This window comes from Brachycentrus maculatus, unplaced genomic scaffold, assembly GCF_059751285.1.
Source record: "Brachycentrus maculatus isolate JH-2025_06_01 unplaced genomic scaffold, ASM5975128v1 h1tg000115l, whole genome shotgun sequence".
Lineage (NCBI taxonomy): Eukaryota > Metazoa > Arthropoda > Insecta > Trichoptera > Brachycentridae > Brachycentrus > Brachycentrus maculatus.
Window position 1 is genome coordinate 2192194 of NW_028280868.1, and position 20307 is coordinate 2212500.

General features: G+C 30.0%; 1 protein-coding gene across 10 annotated transcripts in view; it reads right to left on the reverse strand.

The window, feature by feature from the left end:
• The window catches only part of LOC148309942 (spondin-1), a 190098-nt gene that overhangs the window by 63513 nt on the left and 106278 nt on the right, over positions 1 to 20307 (reverse strand). For all 10 annotated transcript variants that reach the window (XM_088259220.1, XM_088259214.1, XM_088259217.1 and 7 more), the window contains exons 4-8: positions 12482 to 12708; positions 5963 to 6154; positions 2641 to 2847; positions 1853 to 2107; positions 1070 to 1253 (exon numbers count right to left, since the gene is read on the reverse strand). In XM_088259220.1, coding sequence (XP_088115346.1) covers positions 1070 to 1253; positions 1853 to 2107; positions 2641 to 2847; positions 5963 to 6154; positions 12482 to 12708 — 1065 coding nt within the window. The remainder of the gene's footprint in view (positions 1 to 1069; positions 1254 to 1852; positions 2108 to 2640; positions 2848 to 5962; positions 6155 to 12481; positions 12709 to 20307) is intronic.

Genomic DNA, 20307 nt, shown 5'->3' on the forward strand with positions numbered 1-20307 from the left:
CGCTGACGAGAACACTGTGCGCTACTCCACACTGTCGGCATAAATCTGGAGGGATGACTCAAATCGTAGGGGATACAGAGATAACGCCTCTAGATGAGATTTTATCATTGGTAAATGGAAACATGCCCTTATTTAAAACAGTTTAATGTAAAATATTTTAAATATAAAACATTTTAATGAAAATAACCTTTTTGATTTAATTTATGTAAATGAGTGTTTACATGATGGAACTCAAAATAAGTGGTCTCATACTACTATTTTATTTTTATATTTGTCATCGTAGTGCACAGATCTGATGCCAAATCAATTAATAAAATAAAATAAATTTAACTCGAGAATTATATTAAATCAATTCAGGGTTTTTCAAAAGGAAAACTGGAAAATTTATAGCATTTAAAAAAATATATTAATACAATAAATATTTTTTTTATTTACTCATGATGAGAGATTACTATTTCTTTACTTAACAGGAGGGCATGTTTGACTAGATGCATGGATTTAAGGAGGCTAGGAGTGTATGTCAGTACAGACGAATGTGACGTTCTATCCTCTCTGCGTACTTCTGTAGTATAATGGCATGATGGTAGTAGTGATAACATGTATTATAATATATTCCTAATTAACTAACATGTAGTTCATCTTACCAGTTACGTTTAAAGTATATTTTAGTGGTTGGTGATGCGAAAAGTTTGATGCAATTTATTACCGTTTATTTTTTTTTCCTTTGCAAATCGCTTGAGCTTTTTAACTTGCTAATTTGTCTAAAATAGTGTTTGCTTTGATTTTCGTTCAATGGAACTTTTTTTAAGGTAAATTCAATCTCCAAATGGAACCGATAAAAGTAACTCAAATTCTCTTCAACTTTAAAATAAAATAAAAACATGATGCTTTTGTACTTTAAAAAAGGAAAGAGTGATTAATTTTACTTGTCGAACCCAATCGCTTTATTTGACAAAGCAAACTTTCAGTGTGTAAGTATCCTTTATGCAAAATGAGTTATGGGCATTCAAATCCCAGCGATTATTAATTCCAGACCGAAAGTTTGACAGTTGGATTGTTCTCGGCTCACCTACACCTGTGATCCCGTTACTGTCACAGCTCTTCTCGTACAGCCTCTGCCTGGACAGGTACAGCCTCGCGAGGGGCTTCATCTCGGCCCCCGAAGGGTCGTAGAAGGGTGAGCGCGGGTCGTTCGGGAAGTTGGGCCTTATCCGCCGGATGACGTCGCGAGGGGTGGTCGGCTGGTCTGGTGACTGAAAATAACAACAATATAAATTTGTTTTCTCAATGTTTTGAGTCTATTCAAATATTTGTTCGCAAATTCTGTTGTTGACTACACTGAAGAGTTATGTATATTGATATTCAACATAGATGATAAAAAATATATAAATAAAAAACTTGTATTAGACAAATAATTGAGTATTATATCTCACGACTAATTAGTTACTAGGCAAAAACTACAGATGATTTTATCGACAAATGATTACAAAAACCAACGATCAAAAAACCTTTCAGGTATTGGTATCTATTCCGCAAAGTTAATGCAAAATAAATAAATAATATTAAAATTCAAAAGTCTTATAAATGCCATGTTAATGTCCAGATTGTCGTTTTCAAATAAATGGTTTAAATATTTCAAATAAAACACTTATATAAAACCTCTTTTTTTAGTTAACGTAAACATAAACGTAAAATTAATGTAAACATGACACGTTTTGAGAACTAATAGGTCCTCTTATTAACAGGTGAAAATATAATCATTGATAAAACCAAAAAAGTGTTCTTATACAAGAGTATTTTTGATTTTTATATAAACATTGCAATTTTTTTTGTGCAAAAATGTAAATCTTACGATGTATGTTGGTCCACTATCGGTTCCAGCATCCCAGGGATACAGGTTCAGGACCTTGGACTCCACCCAGGAGCAGTTCGCCTGGCACAGCTCCAGACCTGACACTCCGACTATCCAGTCGGGAGACGGGTCCAGCATGGAGACCAGAGACATGAGGTGGTGACGATTGTCCACGCGGAACACGGCGAAGGTCTTCCCAGTGAGATTTGGATACGAGATTCCGCGAGCTTTGATAATGGTGCGAATGTGATTACTCTGAAAAAAAAATGTTTTCATCAGCATTGCGTGATTTAATTTAACCCTAGATTTACTTATACACCCGTTGATGTGCCTTTGTCTGGTTTAATGGAAAAGATATAAAAAAGATAGTCACAGGTGCGTAAGGCGAAATATTTTATAGTCCACAACATAATTTTCTTTAAACCCAGGTAAAATTTTACGTTATTGTTTTTTTTTAACACCGTTTTTGTTTTTTTTTAAAAAATACTTGAAATAAATCTTTGGGTTTGAAAAGACAACAGTTATTGAAAGTTTAGAAGTTTAAAAAATGATAAAAATATTAATCAGTTTGCATTCTAAAAAAATCAAATTCCAATATATATTCTACAAAAATCAGAGACACGTCTGGCCCCTCGCATAGCTGACTGCTTACTAAATTTGCGAGTACCCCCTTAATACAAGAGTAACTTTGTATCGGAATTTTAAATCAATTGGCGAATAACTTTTAAAAACTTTAACGCTTATATTAAAATTGATAGATAATATATTTTTTGAATGAAAAATCATACTTCCGCTTTCAATTCGCTTTCCAGAACCCTCGTTGCTCCATGTTCCGCCAACTGCTTGAGCCCTTCACTGGAGTGTCTTCCATAATCCCAGAACCGGTAGTCGGCAGCATGGGAAGCCCCAATGACGTCACTGAACCGCGTCAGCCAACCGTTGGAAGGGAAGTCCTTGGGATGAGTGTGTCGAGACCAGAGTCCTTCGAATGTTACCTAATACGAACAGAAACAAATATTTTTCGACATTTTTTTGACATTAGATGAAGAAAAAAACGGAACACTGGGTATTTACGGGGTTTATGACCTATGTTTGGCTGGTTTAGTGATCACTTTACACACGTACAACATTTACCATTTTTAATTAATGTATTACTTAGTAAATACCACTTTTTCTTCAAATCTACTGTGACACGTGTTTCAAAATATTTCACATCATTTTCAAACACGTGTCACAGTGAATTTGAAGAAAAAGTGTTTTTTTCTAAGTAATACATTAATTAAAAATGGATAGATTTTACCACATAGTGACTGCCGAATCAATAAATGAAATTTATTATTTTACCTAAGACCACAGTAGGTACTTAAATTTTTGGAACTCCTAGATATATCATCAATCAGATGACAAATCACATATGATTTCACATCAGCTATCTATCTTCGAATGAGAAAGCTTTTATTCAGAAGGGACATTTTTATTTGGACACATTATGATACTAATGAAACACAATTATAATAATAACATTTAAATATTTTTCTGATAAACTTTAACTTCAGGTTGGTAAAAAAAACGCTTTTATTTTTAAAGTTAAACACTTGTATAATACCACTTATTCAGTTTTATTTCATTATACAATAATAAATAAACTCAATAAGTGATATTACAAAAGTGTCAATTTTTTCGAATAATCAACGTCCACAAAATTAATGCTGAATCAATGATTTTTTTTTCAACTTTAGTTTTGCTGGTTAAATCCTGTATTTAAATGAAAAACTAAAATTTTAAGCATAACAATATTATTATTTTTAAATTAGCGTTTAATGGCTATGCAACCCAAAAATCTGGGTTTGTCCACTAAGATATTATGTATTTTGATATTTTAATATAAATGAAGAAAAAAATGGAAATCTGGGTATTTACAGGGTTCATGTATAAAATAATTAAATCAGTGTGCTTATCAATCATGGTGGAATGGTGAAAGTCACACGTATATTAAGTGATTACACAAACCATCCAATGACATGTTTAAGCCCTTTAAATATATCCATGACTTACTTACCATATTCTACTTCATTTATGTTAACACAAACATATGTAGTCGATTGTATTTTTCCCCCCTCCAATGGATGAATTATTACGTTAAAATAAATCCACGAATATAATTAAATGCCTTCTTTTTTAAATTTTCATTTGATATAGATTCTGATACGTTGAATTTTGTATCAGGTAAAAAAAAATAATGAAAGTTATTTAAAAGGGTTTTACAGTGAGTAAATAATTACAAGAATACGCTTAGTAAATATGAAACTTTTTTTCCCGGAATTTTGTAATGCAGTAAATTAAATTTGACTTGAGGGTGAGAAAATTTTTTGAACAATATTTTTCTGCGTACTACCAAAAATATTATGCAAATTGTTCCCACAAACTTCGTTTAAAGGTCGTAAATAAAAATAACACTTCTCTCCATCTTTCTAAGGCCACAGTTTAATTATTATAATTTTCAGGAAATTTGATGGCGAAACAATATTGAAGGAAAATATTTTTAAATTAGGTTCCTTTCACTACGAGTTTATATAGGTACAAGTACTTTAGAAAAATACACACAGTTCGGATGCTTGGGATACAAAAATTCCAGAAATTTTGATGGTAAAATAATATAGAACGTAATGAACTTTTAATGAAGTAATGAAGTCAGTAAATACAGTATAGGATATTCCAAAAATGTGTATTCACTAATAATAAGAATATATTTATATGCTGTAAAGGTTACTGGATCGATTTGACGCTGTGTTGAAATATCAAATTAAAATAATGTCTCACCATGAAATTTATTGTATCAATTATATGAATACTTGGACAATAGGAAATATTCTCTTATCATTCAATCATCTATTTTAATTACTAAAGAAAATATTCATTTATTATTCTATGAATCTATTTGAAATATTTTATAGAAATTTGAACTATGAAGAAAATATTCAGTTATTATTATATTCATCTATGTGATATACAAACTTTTCATTAGGTTCATCTATTTGAAATACTTGACTGAAATTCGAACTTTGAAATATAATAATAAAATATTCTCTTTTCATTCTATGAATCTATTTGAAATACTTGACTGAAATTTGAAATATGATAAACGAGTACAATAAGAAAATATTCACATATCATTCAATTAATCTATTTGAAATACTTCATCAAATTGAAATAAATAACAAGTCCATATTTTCTAATTGTATTTGATCCACTTGTTGACTCCTAACCTGACCACTTGAAAGTGGTCAGGCCGGGAGTCGGAATAATCGTCGGGTATATATGAGGCATATATGTTTATAAGTCCGCCTCCGTAGTATAATAATGGTCAGCACGTTCGGCTACCGTATTGGAAGTCCCGGATTCGATTCCCATGGGGGTCAAATAAATTTAAGTGATTTTTTCACTCTAATATTCATTCAATATTACCCTGTACTGATCACCTTTCCTTCATATGTTAACGATCAAGATAACACTGATGCAGTGTCCTATGCACCATCGGGTGCAGATGAAGGTTTGGAAAAGATGAAAAGATATGACAAGATGCATATGCTCTCTATCTACCCTTGCGGAAATGCGGCGTGATAGCAGTTAGTTAATAAATCAATAAATTTGAATACAACATTAGTGACTCAAAAGAGGAAAAAATCACGAATATAAAGGGACGAGAAACCAAACAAAATTCGGTTGACCTTGTACTTCAACTAGCTTAATTTTCAGGATACCCTCTTTATAAATTAATAATGGGAATTTAACAGTTGTGACTTCAAAGGATAAAGAAATAATTCAAATTAAAGATACAACGTAGAAAATTGCACTGACCTCATACCAAAGTTCATTTTCAAGACACCCTCTTCATAAATCAATAATGGGAATTTAACATGTGACTCAAAAAATGAAAAAATCACGAATTTAAAGGGTCGTAAAACAACAAAAAAAGAATAACCTCATACATGGCTTCACTTTCAGGACACCCTCTTCAAAAATCAATAATGGGAATTAAACATTTGCGACTGAAAAGAGGAAAAAAAGAATAATTCAAGGGGTTAAGAAAACAAAGAAAATTGTACTGACCTCATACTTGGCTTCATCGCAGGCGCAGCACTTAGACACGATGGGAGGCTGCATGTCAAATGACTCCTGAACGTTCTCGCAAAGGGTTTTGCTGAGTGGGCCCTCGTCCATGTACCAGATGTCGTGGTGCTCTATCACTGTCGCCTTTATGGTCACACATCCGCTGCCGGCGGGCGGGGCGGTCCACAGAGCCTGGGAAAACAGATTTAATAGTCAAATTTCCACACGTGTTCGTGAATCTTCTCCATTTATTTTACAAACCAGGAGAAACCTAAAAATACTACTTTAATAGCAGTAGGACTGACTGTTTAGTATTAACAGTAGTAGGAAATAAATTTCATAAGTTGATGCGACAAGCAATTTATAGTAAAATTTATTATTTTTTATTTTGGTTTTACTTGATACAAATTACTATTTTTAAAAACCTATTGTATGTGATACGTGTTTCGTTGCATTGCGCATCATTTTTGCGTAAACGGTGTTTGAAAATGACGCAGAATACATCAAAACACGAGTCAATTAAAAAAAACAGTGGTATTTACCGAGTATACTTAAACTAAAAATGGATATTTTTATGTTTTGACATCTCAATATAGATGAATAAGAATATACAAAAAAGTCTGGGTATTAACAAGGCGTACAATCTACCATAGGGCGATGCATGTGATCACTTTATACACGTGTTATATAGAATGAAAATTATCAATCGAAAATATTTCAAGATATGTAATATATGTAGGTATCTCAACAGAGACTATGTATCTATTGTATTTATCCGAAGGTAAGATTGAGCATTCCAGGATTCATAACCGAGCAATTGGCTGGCTTAAGTGTTCACTAAATATACTTTACCATTTTGCCCATTTTTAAACATCCACACTGGATTATTTTTTAAAGTTTTAAATATGCACTATTGTAGAAGTCCTTTTGTTTGACGGTTAAAACATTGGATATGGAATTTCGACAGATGGTGCTGCCATCGGTTGATACTTTTTGAAGAATATTGCATTCTCCAATTGGACAAAGGTGATATTTTTATACAACAAGCATACATATGTAAATCTTGTTATATCTTTCGTAGAGTGAAAAATGAAGTGTGCGATAAAAAATAAATTTCGACTATGTAAGTGCTGACAAATTTTCTGAAATAATTTTCAGTCCTGCATAATAAAACGGTTGTCAATAAACCACACACGAAAATCCGTTTTGAAATTGACGATGAGAGTACGTCGTGTGAAAAACATTCGTGAAAAACATCATCGTTCGGGGGTATGGCATTTTTCAGGCGCAGATAACACGGGCGAGTATATAGCGGTGTCACATTTGAATAAATGCTTCAGATTTATTCCCACCATTATTGAGAGGGGGTGAAACGTCACACATCTCTGTCATACCGCCATGCTCCCAGTCATAAAGCAGAAGGCTCAGCGGGGGGCAAAAAACCGTGTCAGTCGCGACAGATTATATGGTCGGAAAACACATAACTTCACTGTCTGCTTGTCTTAAATGTTCTTAAATTTCCATTCTGGTAAATTGTTGAGGGAATAAAGTGAATTTTTATAGCTTTCCGTAAAGTGGGTAGGAAAATTTGACGTGAAATTACGATGTAGCCTTATTTTACTCATTGGTGAATACACTTCAACTGGTCAATTCTCTTCTTCTTCTTCTGTAACCCTCTGTTGTCTACTGTCAGATAAAGGCCTCTTTTGCATCCTTATTTTTTTTCGGTTGGTTGCATACCATCTTTTTTGAGGTCTTCTGACGTCTTTTGTATTATCCCAAGGTCTCTATCTTAAAATTTTACGGTTCCACTTAATGGGGTCTTATTTTGCAACATGTCCTGCCCATTGCCATTTAAGTCTCGTTACGCAATCCATTATATTCGCCAAAAGAGGATATCATGGGTCTATTAAAAGCTGCATAGAAATTGAATTTGAATTGATTTTTATTGATTTTTGAAGTTTTCAGGCGTTTCCAGTATGTAAAAATAATCCAGAGTTCGGATCTTGCATACATTCAAAAAGGATCTCTGCTAAACAAAAGGTTCACAATCCAATATCGACGGTTGTTGTGAACTCATATTGCTCACTCCTTTCAACAACATCATTTATCAAAAAACTTGATTTTTCAGGATATCGTTTTTAAAGTTTAAGAATAAAATAAAATGTGTAAAAAATAAATGTCAAGCCACTTATCGAACTATTTACTGCGTAAAAGATTTTGTTAGGTAAAACCTGAATGTTGTTTTTCCATTTGAAAAATATTTAGTTAATTGAAAAAATAATTAAACAATACCTTTTCTTCAAAATGCAAAAAAACATTTTCTACCCTGTAGCGGGTAAATATTAAGTTAAAAATATGCCGCTTTTGCTGGGATATAGTACATTTTCTGGGCATTCCGAAAAAATGCAAAACTGAAATTTTTGATTTATGACGTTTTTGAAAGGAGTGAGCGATATGCACTGTCATAAGATGAATTTATGAGTTCCAAAAATTTTAACAGTGTGGTTTTCAATCATGGGTAGAATGGTGAATGTTGCACGTGTGTAAAATGATTACTTACCCAACCTACAATAGGTCAAAGGCCCTGTATATACCCAGTCTTCCATATTATTCTTCATCTATGTTGAGAATTTAAAAAATGTATAAATAACTCCTAAGTGGAGAAAACCTAGATTTGTGAACAAGTATTTGGACACACTCAAAATGTTTTGAATCCACTCTGTTTAAGTGAAAATCTTTATTACGTTTTTCACGAATGTTTTCAGATTCACATTCTCAAATTTTTAGAGGTGATAAAAATTCTATAAACAAACACCGATTTCATATCTTATAGCTTGTGTAATCGCTAAGAGCCTCTAGAAGTTTAATGAATAGTACGTGATCAAATCTTAATTGAATTTCCTTGCAATTATGAACCGTTTAAGTTTCAAAACTGATTATACTAAACTTCCCATCCTTAATCCTTTTCAGTGCAGTTTATATGAAGTACCTGTCCAGAAAACAACTCGTTAAGTAAACCATACTTGTCCTATGTAAATATTGTCAAAGACAAACCGAAACAACAAAATTATGTAAGTTACTATGTTACGAGTTTGTGTTTAAGATTATTTTCCTTATCACCTGTGACCATAAATAATTTTAGTATAAACGAATATATATATATATATATATATATATATATATATATATATATATATATATATATATATATATATATATATATATATATATATATATATATATAATATATATATATATATATATATATATATATATATATATATATATATATATATATATATATATATATATATATATATATATATATATTATATATATATATATATATATATATATATATATATATATATATATATATATATATATATATATATATATATATATATATATATATATATATATATATATATATATATATATATATATATATATATATATATATATATATATATATATATATATATATATATATATATATATATATATATATATATATATATATATATATATATATATATATATATATATATATATATATATATATATATATATATATATATATATATATATATATATATATATATATATATATATATATATATATATATATATATATATATATATATATATATATATATATATATATATATATATATTTATATATGTATATATATAAATATATATATATATATATATATATATATATATATATATATATATATATATATATATATATATATATATATATATATATATATATATATATATATATATATATATATATATATATATATATATATATATATATATATATATATATATATAAATATATAAATTTCTTTTAAAAAAAAATAAATATCGATGTTTTTATTTTTACATAAATATTAAAATTTCATAATTCTGTGAGCCTGAGCGGTTCATTATTAGAAATAGGTATTTAATTGAGATATGTAATGTTTTCGTTGATTGCTTTTATATATCCATACAAAAATAAATGGTTTAGTTCGTTTTTTCAATGTTTCGAATCCTTTTTAGTTGTTAACGAGTAAAAATATTTGTGATATGTAAAACAATAACAAGCTGTGCTTTTATAATTTTTTAAATGAGTAAATATAAGTTATTATAATATTTCTTTATCATCAGCCTAAAAGGTAGTTTAGGCAAGAACTGACCATGTCACCCTCATGTAATAAGGAGTCAATGTAAATCTGATTCGATACTTATGAATGTAGCAAGAAAAAAGAATAAGAAAATAAATCACAAATAAAATTTAAAAAAAATATTTATTGTCAAGTTAGTGGTCGTATGTACAAAATAATAGCTTAACTATTTTGTATAAATTCTCAATTCCAGTTTTTTATAACAAGACTAGGGTATACAAAGCATGGAATGGTTTTCCATAAAATAAAGTTTTTTTTCTCTTCTCGAGGAACGTCACTGGTATTATCGTAGCTAACGTGCATGCGATTCAATATGGTCGAGTGCGTTCAAAGCAAATATCGTTCAGAAAATCAATTTATGACGGGACACATCTGAATATGGTTGCCGAAATTAAGTAAACAATACGTTCTACGCAAATTTGCATATATACTCCCAATATCCTATATAGTAGGACTTCTCAAAGTGTGTTCTGCGGAGCCCTGGGCCTTTGCAAGGTCTTTAGGAGGGCTCCGTATTAAATCGAATATTATCAATTTACAGTAGAATTCATACGTTATTCTTTTTTGCTGCATTATTGTGTTTGTTTTGTAAACTGTTGTAGAAGTCAGAAGTGAAAAAAACCTTTTTTGCACAATTATCATTAAGAAGGTACTTGAAAATACACAATTCAGTAAGCGATCTGCTGCGCAAGAAGCCATACGTGTCACATTGATTATTCAATTCGATTTTTTTAGAATAAATATCATTTATTTTAACTCCTTACCTTGCAATAACTTTCCTTTTTTTACGAAACAAAAATTATTTTTCAATATTATTTTATTTTTTTAAATGTTATTTTAAGAAAAAAAAAACGATAACGTATAATTTTATCTGGGGTTAATGAAAATTAAGTTGCGGGCTATCGAATATCCCGCCTTTAATATTGATAATTGAATAATATTAACTCTTTCAAAAGGATTCCGTGGCAAAATGTTTGACAAGCACTGCTCTATAGGTTTTGATACTTATGTATAGAATACGTACTTCGTTCCAATGATTATAGTCAGGCTCCGAAAACAAACCCCGAATGGAGTGATTCACAATGAGAGCTGGTATTCAACCAGCAGAGGCGCGCAATCTATATAGGCAGATAGGTAGTGACTACCTTGGATTACTCGCGTCCATATAGAAACACGGACATTCATATCAAATCCCCATAGGTAATTATAAATGAAGTAAAAAAATATAATATATTAGATTTTTTTACTGAAAACATTAAAAAACCATCTGAGAACGCTTACGGAACAAGCATAGGTCCACTCTTGATGAAAGCTCAAAAGCTACTGCCGCTAGCCAAAGAACATTGAGCTTTGAGCTCCTCACGTATGCAAGAGTGAGATGAAAATATAGTGTCGCAGTTCCCGTACACTCTTCACGCGCTGTTTGTAGGTACGCGAATTTGTTTCCGATATTCACAAAATATCGGATTTTCTGAACGGAAATTCTGATTATTATTAATATTATTTTTTAAATGCGTAAATATGCTATGGAGGAATACCTAAAAACTAAGCCTTGTATTTATTATATGTATGGAGATATTATGGTTATTAGAAGCAACGTGTACAAGATACACAATACCGGGAAGGGGGGGTTAATGAGGCAAATATCATAAATAATAATTTTTTGTAATAATAAAAATGACAAACATATCATTTCTTGAATGTTTTTCGCAGATACTTTGTGTCACATTTTACAAACTTTATAAAATAAAACAACTTTGTCTTAACCACTTTTTATTGGTAAACTTTATCCAACCGGTTTCGACAAGAACGTTGTCATCATCAGGGTTTATGAACTAAATTCTAAAACATTGAAATACTCATAGTTAGTTACCCTTCCCTTACCAAAAACTTCCACGCACTCCGTACACCATATGAAAATATGATTTTTTTAAATGATTTTAAAAATATGATTTAAAAACTCATAAATGTTATTTTTCATTGTGCATTGCGTAGCGAATACGTCAACTCCAAATGACAACTTGTGAGGTACGAATGGAATCGCCCAAAAACAGTATGAAGCCGGTTGGATAAAGGGTACTAATAAATAGTAATAAAACAAAGTTGTTTTATTCAATAAAGCTGATAAACATATCATCTGCTTCAAAAAAAAACTTTTTGGAAGTACTTACACCTTATTTTTCGGTATTTTTTTTTACCATGTATACCTTTTATATTTTGGTCATTTACATTATATATGTAAGATAACTTGATCATTGAGCCTAACAAGGCTAACCGATTACCTTAATCAGTCGTACAATTGACTACCAATCAACTAATTACAAAGTATCCGTACCTGGATCTCGCTTTTAGGCAGAGAACTGGCGTGAGCAACGGCGTTGGGACACTTCTCGCTGTACTTGGTGAGGGAGTCGCCAAGAGTCTGGAAGGTTCCGACGTCGTTCTGCTTCTGGTTGACCACGAAGGAGTCCGTCACTATATCCCTGGACTCCGGCTCTGCCACCAGAAGAAACCCAGTAAACTTGTTGGGAAGCTGGGAGTTCCTTTGTCCTTGAAGAGACACTGCAACGAAAAGAAAACAAAAAATGTTATTCAAAACATTTTGAAAGTGACCAAATACTTGTTCACATATCTGAGTTCTTTCACCTACGAGTAATTTTACATTTTTGACATCTGAACATAAATGAATAAAAATAATAAAGCCTGGGTATTTATAGGGCTTACGATCTGTTGTAGGCTGGTTAAGTGATCACTTTACACAAGTGTAACATTCACCATTCTAACCATGATTGGCAACATTTGAGTAGTGTGGTTGTTAATCATGGGTAAAGTAGTGAATATGGCAATGCGTGTAAAGTGATCATAAAACCAGCTTATGACAGATCGTAAGCCATGTAAATGCCCAGACATTCATATTCTTCTTCATCTATGTTGAGATTTTAAAAATGTGCAAATGATTTTACATTTGTCTGAGTAGTAAGGTGTACTAATACACTAAGGCGTTTAGGCTGGTTCAAAAGTACATTTGTAAATAGGTACATAGAAACATGGAAACAGTTAAACATTGAAACACATTTATCAAACCTAATTCATATCTCTTTTGGTCAACAAATTTGATTACTATGCAATAAAGTTGAAAAACCAGTTTCTATCATCCGTGAAGTCATTTAAAATAAAATTTAAAAAAAACTCAATATAAAAGAGCTATTCAGAAATAGATAATGAATATGAATTGACATGAAAAGATCAAATCATGTCATGTTAAAATTCTTATCATTTATGAATAAATATTGTAAAATGTACCTTCGACATGGAAAAATTCACTTAAGGCACATTATTGTGATTTGTAATCATGTGTATGAGGAAATAAAAATAAACAATCTTAAAATAATAAAAAAAATTCCCCTTATGTTTTGTTTGACACAGAAAAATAGTGATATAATTGGTATAAGTTTTAAATGTAGCATAAAAGTTGTGGCGATTTTCTTGTGAATTCTCTACCGAGGCGGAATTGTACTTATATATGGCCACGAGGAGTCTGCTTTTTAGTCCGCAGCACAATATGTAGTTAACTTTATTAACTGCATGTGAGAAATCCTTTTTTAATCTTCAGGGAAATTAAATTTTACGCAAGATATTGTTGTTCGTATTGTGCGGAGAACACAAGCGTTGCTAGGCAAACATAACAATTTAACCATTCGAAACAGATGTAACTTTTCTCGAGGGAAATTTGAAATAATACCTTATTTATGGATACTGTATATATCTTTTAGAAATGTACAAAACTTTTTTGTTTTTGCTAAATCTACTTTCCGTATTTTAGGTGTCTTAACAAAGAAAAGCAATTATTGTTTTTGTATAAAAAACAATGGCTTTAGCTATCTTGAAAGAAGATGGAAGTCTGAGTATTCCATGCCATCCATGTTGCATGAATTTTGATAATATTTTTTATATTATTTTATGACATCTCATCAAAGATGAAGAAGAATATGGAAGTCTGGACATTTACGGGGCTGACGACCGTCATAGGCTGGTTTAAGTGATAATATGAAAATAACTCCTGGAATTGGAGATACTCCAGATTTTGTGAACAAGTATTTGGACACACTCAAAATGCTGTAAATATTTTTTATATATGTCATAGATCTGATGCGGTATTCTAGAACATTAAGAGCCCCCGTAATTGTTCTAGAGGATGAAAATAAGAAATAAAGGTAAAGGAAGATATATAGAGATAAGATCATAAGATCATAAAGTACATATTTGCTAATTCTTTTCATTTTCAAGATATCAATTTTTGTTTTCCATTATTATCAAATATTTGTAGTTTATATTAGCAGATTTAATATAATTTTATTTCTGATAATATCTATTGAATTCTTGCCAGTATCATTTACTGTAACCTAAAATATTATGCATACCCATATTTTTTGTACAAATATATATATTTTTTTATTTGTACTTGTGAAATGCAAAATATTTTTTTTAAAAGAGAAGAAAAGAAAAATAACAGATGTATCTAGGGAATTTCGGTTTGAACATTCAATCAAAATTCAATATTCAAACGAAGTCAATTAATTTAATGAAGTTTTATTTTAATTGGCCTAAGCAACCATTTATTGAAAATAGTTGTGGGAATCAAACCACAAATCTGTTAATTAAAGTTCTCTACAATAATACAATATCGTAACCTGACTATAATATAATAAAGGATCTAAAGAAGATCTCAAAATTAAGCCAAGCGAATTTTAAAAATGATTTTTTTTCGTAATATATTATTAGATAAAAACCAATATTTTTAGATTTTCCACTTTATTTTTATTTGACCAGCGACCGGATTTCGTCGTTACCGACATCATCAGACTGGGTGAGTGTTACAAGTTTTAAAAAAGGTAAATGATCACTTAACTAGTGACAGGTCGTTAACCTGTAAATACCCGAACTTTCATAGATTCCTTGATTTTTATCTTTATAAAGTTAATTAACATTGTTTTCACCACTTTTTTTAGTAATACAATTTAACGTACCGGTTTCGACAAAAGCTTGTCATCATCAGAGTTTATTTTAAATCAAAAACATTAAAAACATTAAAATACTCTAACCAAAAACTTCCACACACTCCATAAAAATCTTAACAATTTAGGATTTTTAACAAAGTTAATTAATCTTATAAAGATATTATAAAATGTGCCACAAAGTATCTGCGGAAAACATTCAAGAAATAAAATCCTTGATCTTGATCTTGTTAAGATATTAAAAATGTGAAATAACTCCTAAATGGAATAAACAAGGAGCAAGTATTTGAACACACTTATAATGTTGGAATTAAATCTTATTAACGATTACTTAACTTTTTTCTCACAGTATTCTCGGTTAGACATGGTGATTAATTCCTTCAAATTAATTCGTTTCTGTTATCCAACCGGATTGAAAAAATATTCGATTTCCCCGGAATTTCAGGAATTCAAGATATCCATTTCATCCGTATCCGAGTCTATGCACAATCTGAAAATGATTGGATTATTGAAAAGCTATTAATTGGATGGTGCCACTGAAGCAGATGCCCTAACGGATGACTTATCTTATCTGCGTGGGGGTGACATGCCCTTTGCCCTTAGGCCAAAAATTTAATCACAGCCTTTCCTTTTCTTATATAAAGCGCCTAACCTCCCTTGTAACATCAAAATCGGATATATTATATAATACATAGCTGTAAAGATTAATATTATTTTCAAGGGTTGTTTTTAATCACTTGAATTTGCCCTAGGGGATTTGTTTGAAGATTATCGAAAACGTTAATTTAAGATATATTTTTTTAATTTTTAATAATTTATTAGAGATTATAAAGACGATTAACATTTAAATAAAAAATTAAAATTTATAATCTTTTTTGAAATTTTGTTTCTTATTACGGACTTTTAGAAAGATGTTAACACGCTTTCCATAAAATGAAAATATTTTAGTATGGGATAAGTGTTCCACCCTACTCTCATATATGCTTGATCATATCAGAAGGTAAATAGATAATGAAATTTGTTTTAACCAAAGCGTTTTATTACTGTTTTTGTATTCTCTAAAACATATGTAAAATATTACAACATTTCATTACAACATTTTGAGTGTGTCCAAATCTCACCAATATATGTCTCTAGTGAAGTTCTAGTGATTCAAGAACAACGTTTTGAAATTGGTTCAAATATATAGATCTTCCAAGAATTTGAGTAGTGTGCTTGTTAATCATGATTAGAATTGTTGAATGTTACATGTGTGTAAAGTGATCACTTTAACCAGCCTGTGACGGTCGTCAGCGCCGTAAATGTCCAGACTTCCATATTCTTCTTCATCTTTGAGGAAATGTCAAAAAAAATATTAGATTTAAGTTTTGTACTAACATTTCTTGGTGGAACTGCATTTTATGTAATTAAATCAATAAATTTATTAAATGAAGACGGTTACGACAAAACCTGGTGGCTGGTCTAGTAAAATTTATGTGGAAAAAACAAGATAGTTGTTATTTTATTATTTAAAACTACTTTGTTTTTAACCACTTTCATTTGGTACCACTTTTACAACAAGTTTCGATCGGTACCTCATCTTCTTCGGGGTTGGATGGATACCAAACTAAACACAGAGAACATAGGTAGTTGGGTGAGTAGGCGTGACCAAGGAGTGATTACGATAAGGTATGAGTGGAGGGAAGTTGAATGTGTAAAGTTATATTTTATTTTACAATGATTAAAGAAAACACTTCGTTTTTTACCACTTGAGTTTTATTATAGACTACATGTTTCAGAAGTTATACTTCCATCATTCAGGTCTGTATAATAACTTTAATAAGTTATTATACAGACCTGAATGATGGAAGTTTAACTTCTGAAACATGTAGTCTATAATAAAACTCAAGTGGTAAAAAACGAAGTGTTTTCTTTAATCATTGTAACATGTCTTACCACAAAGTTAATGCCGAAACAATAAATAAAATATTTTATTTTATTGGAATGGGGAAAATATGAAGACGTCTGCTGTGGTTTTCTTGTATTATTTAGTTGGTATTGCCAGGATGTGGTTAGATTGATATCTAAGCAAGTACGCACCACGCAAGGAACCTTTCATTTATTTCTGTAACTCTCGTGACACATCGATACACAGATTCTTACATTTTTAATTTGTTGCCAGCGAAGGTAAGATGGCAAAAAATATGAACCAAAGGTCAAGAGTTAATACTAAAGAAATAGTAAAATTGTTTTTATTTTATTCTTTTTTTGCATGTATATTATGTAAAAAAAAAAAAAATTGTTTAAAGTATGTTAAAAGAACTCAAATATTATTTATTGATTCGGCATTAACTTTGTGGAATGGTATGTTGGTTATTAAAAATTAAACAATTGTATTGAAATATTATTGTGCTTGTTTGTTTTTGTGATCACCTGTCAATAAAAACCTCTGTAGTTTTCAAAACTAGTCTCGTGAAATAAAACTCAATCAGTGGTCTCAAACAAGAGTTTAATTTTTAATAATTAAAAAGAACCGACCAGACACAGAAGGTGGTTTATTGGGTTTCTGAATTGAAAAAGATTCATATATATGAATTTAAAAATGCATATATGTATCTTTACGTACATATGTATTTTATAAATAATTAAATAAAAAATTGTAAATGAGAACACTTGTTTTTTTCCACAGGATCAATTTTTTTCCTAAAGTGATAAAAAACGAGTGTTCTCATTTACAGTTTTATTATGTCTTACCACAAAGTGAATGCCTAAAAAATCTGAATGATAACCAGAAATTTAATAAAAGTTTTTTTGTCTGTAAAATATAATTTAGTTTTCAAGAATTAGTACGTTGAGCTTTATATAACAATAGGAGTTACCAGCTTTGAAATTTATCGCTAGATATCCCAACTTTCGTACTAGTTTATCGATCGCTTTATTAATAGTCGGCTCCTTGGCAAGCACCTCGCACGAAACTTTAAATCGACTCCCTTCATTATCACTTGAGAAAATCTCCGCGAAATACAAAATCACCATTCCCCCGACAAAGGAAGCAAGGGCCGATAACTTGGGCAGGGTGTAAATTAAATGGAATTTATAGGCAATTTTCCGACGCCGCAAAACCGTGGAACACAGGTAACAGAATATTTGATGGTAAAAGTAAGCGACTCCTTGGGTTTACCGCACAATTCAAACCATTTTCCAAAGGCTTTTGCGTGATAAATTCGCTTTCATTCCCACATTTACTGTTCGACTTCAATAATATTTTTTGCCTACAAAGCGAAACGCGGAGCTTTAAAACACTGGGATATTAATTTTAACGACGTCATAATTTAATTGATTTGTTTTGGTTAACCTTTCCTTCATATCATCAATATTGTATTGTAAAGTTGAAAGTGTCCTTCGTAATAAAATGATTTGTTTATTGGTTAGTTACTTCAGTTGGCAAATGATTAAAATAAAATCAATAATTTATACAAAGCCATTTTAGGTTAACGTCAAAAAAACACAAACGTTAAACACTATTATTTAAAATAAAAAAATATATGCTGCTAATAATTTATCTTATCCAATTATAAAATATCATTTTTCAATAATTAATTCACATTATTAAAAAAATATATATTTGCTGTAAAGGTACCATGAATAATTCAAATCTATGTGACACGTGTTTCGATGCACTCAACATCACCATTAGATACTGTTTTCAATAGCGTTGAGTGCATTGAAACACGTGTCATGATAATTTTGAATAAAATGTGGTATTTACTAGGAAAAACAAAAAATGGGTACTATCGCACAAAAACTACCGAATAAAACAATGAAACTAAATTTCTGTTTTAAAAATTAATAAATTATTGAAGCATTGTTAACTTGATTGATAATTAGTCCTGCTCTAACTGAGAGGGTACTGTATTTTATTTAATCAATATTTGAAGGACTTTTTTATTTTCAATTTTATAACTAAAAAAATAAATTTGTCGTAAAACCACTACAAAACATTTTGTAACAAAGTAGTTAAGTAGGTACAAAATGAAAAGATTTTTTTCCCTTTTTCATATTTTTTAAAATTATATTTTATGCCCTTATTATTATTATTATTGTCACGGTATACATTCAAATACATTTGCATTTGTGAACAATAATATTTCTAAATATACGTGTTCTTTAAAACGGAACAAATTTTCGTCTGTTGTAATTCGTATCAGGCCCAAACAATCAGTTACCCGGCAAAAAAAATAGCCGGGAGGTTTCAGTGAAATGTTGTGCTGAATAGGGGTAAAAAATTGAACCTGTGCTTACCAGTTTTATATACTCTATATGGTTCTAGTACATTACACAGCAGGCAGTTCTAGGGAGTAAATAAACCACGGAACACGTTCGCGCTCATAAATTATACAATCGAATATTTTTTTTGTAAAAACACTCCCGTATGCCAAAGTCTTACGCGGAACATAAATCTTTCCCCCGAAAGTCTGAATTTACTTCAAACATTTTACATCAAACAACTGTTGTATTAACTTTCCTCTGTTTATTTTCCAAGCTTTCTTCCTTCGTGGATACATGCGCGATACACGTATTCACAGCTTTCTTTTATGAAGCTTCAAAAATAAATTTACGTAATTTCGTGTTCATAACTTTGGAATTTGTGAAAACTTCTTGTATCGTGCGCTTATTTGTACATAAATAGTCTGACTTTTTCTTTATACATTTATAATGTAATCTTGTAACATGTATTTAAACTTTCTCATAAAAGTTAAAGACGAATATTAAATGTTTTTTATTAATCTGATTATTTTTATTTAAAAAAAATAATATTGAGATTTGAAGTAAAAAGGTTTTGTTTTTATTTTGGCGACTTATTTTTTTAAACAACTTAACAATTAATATTCGAAAATACTAAACATTTTTTATAACTAAAAAAATTTTTTTGTAAAAAATAAACTTACTTTGCATCTTATTATGTATATCTTCAACTGGTTTCGAATCGAAAAACAGTATTTGGCAGTTATCTTTTTGATTAATTTATAATGTAATCTTCGCAACCAGTTGAAATTATAATAAGATTTACAATGATTTTATAACATTTAAATATTGTTTAAGTCATAAAAATAATGATACTTTTTTGAAGCGAACTCACACCTTATCATTTAACATACACACAAAA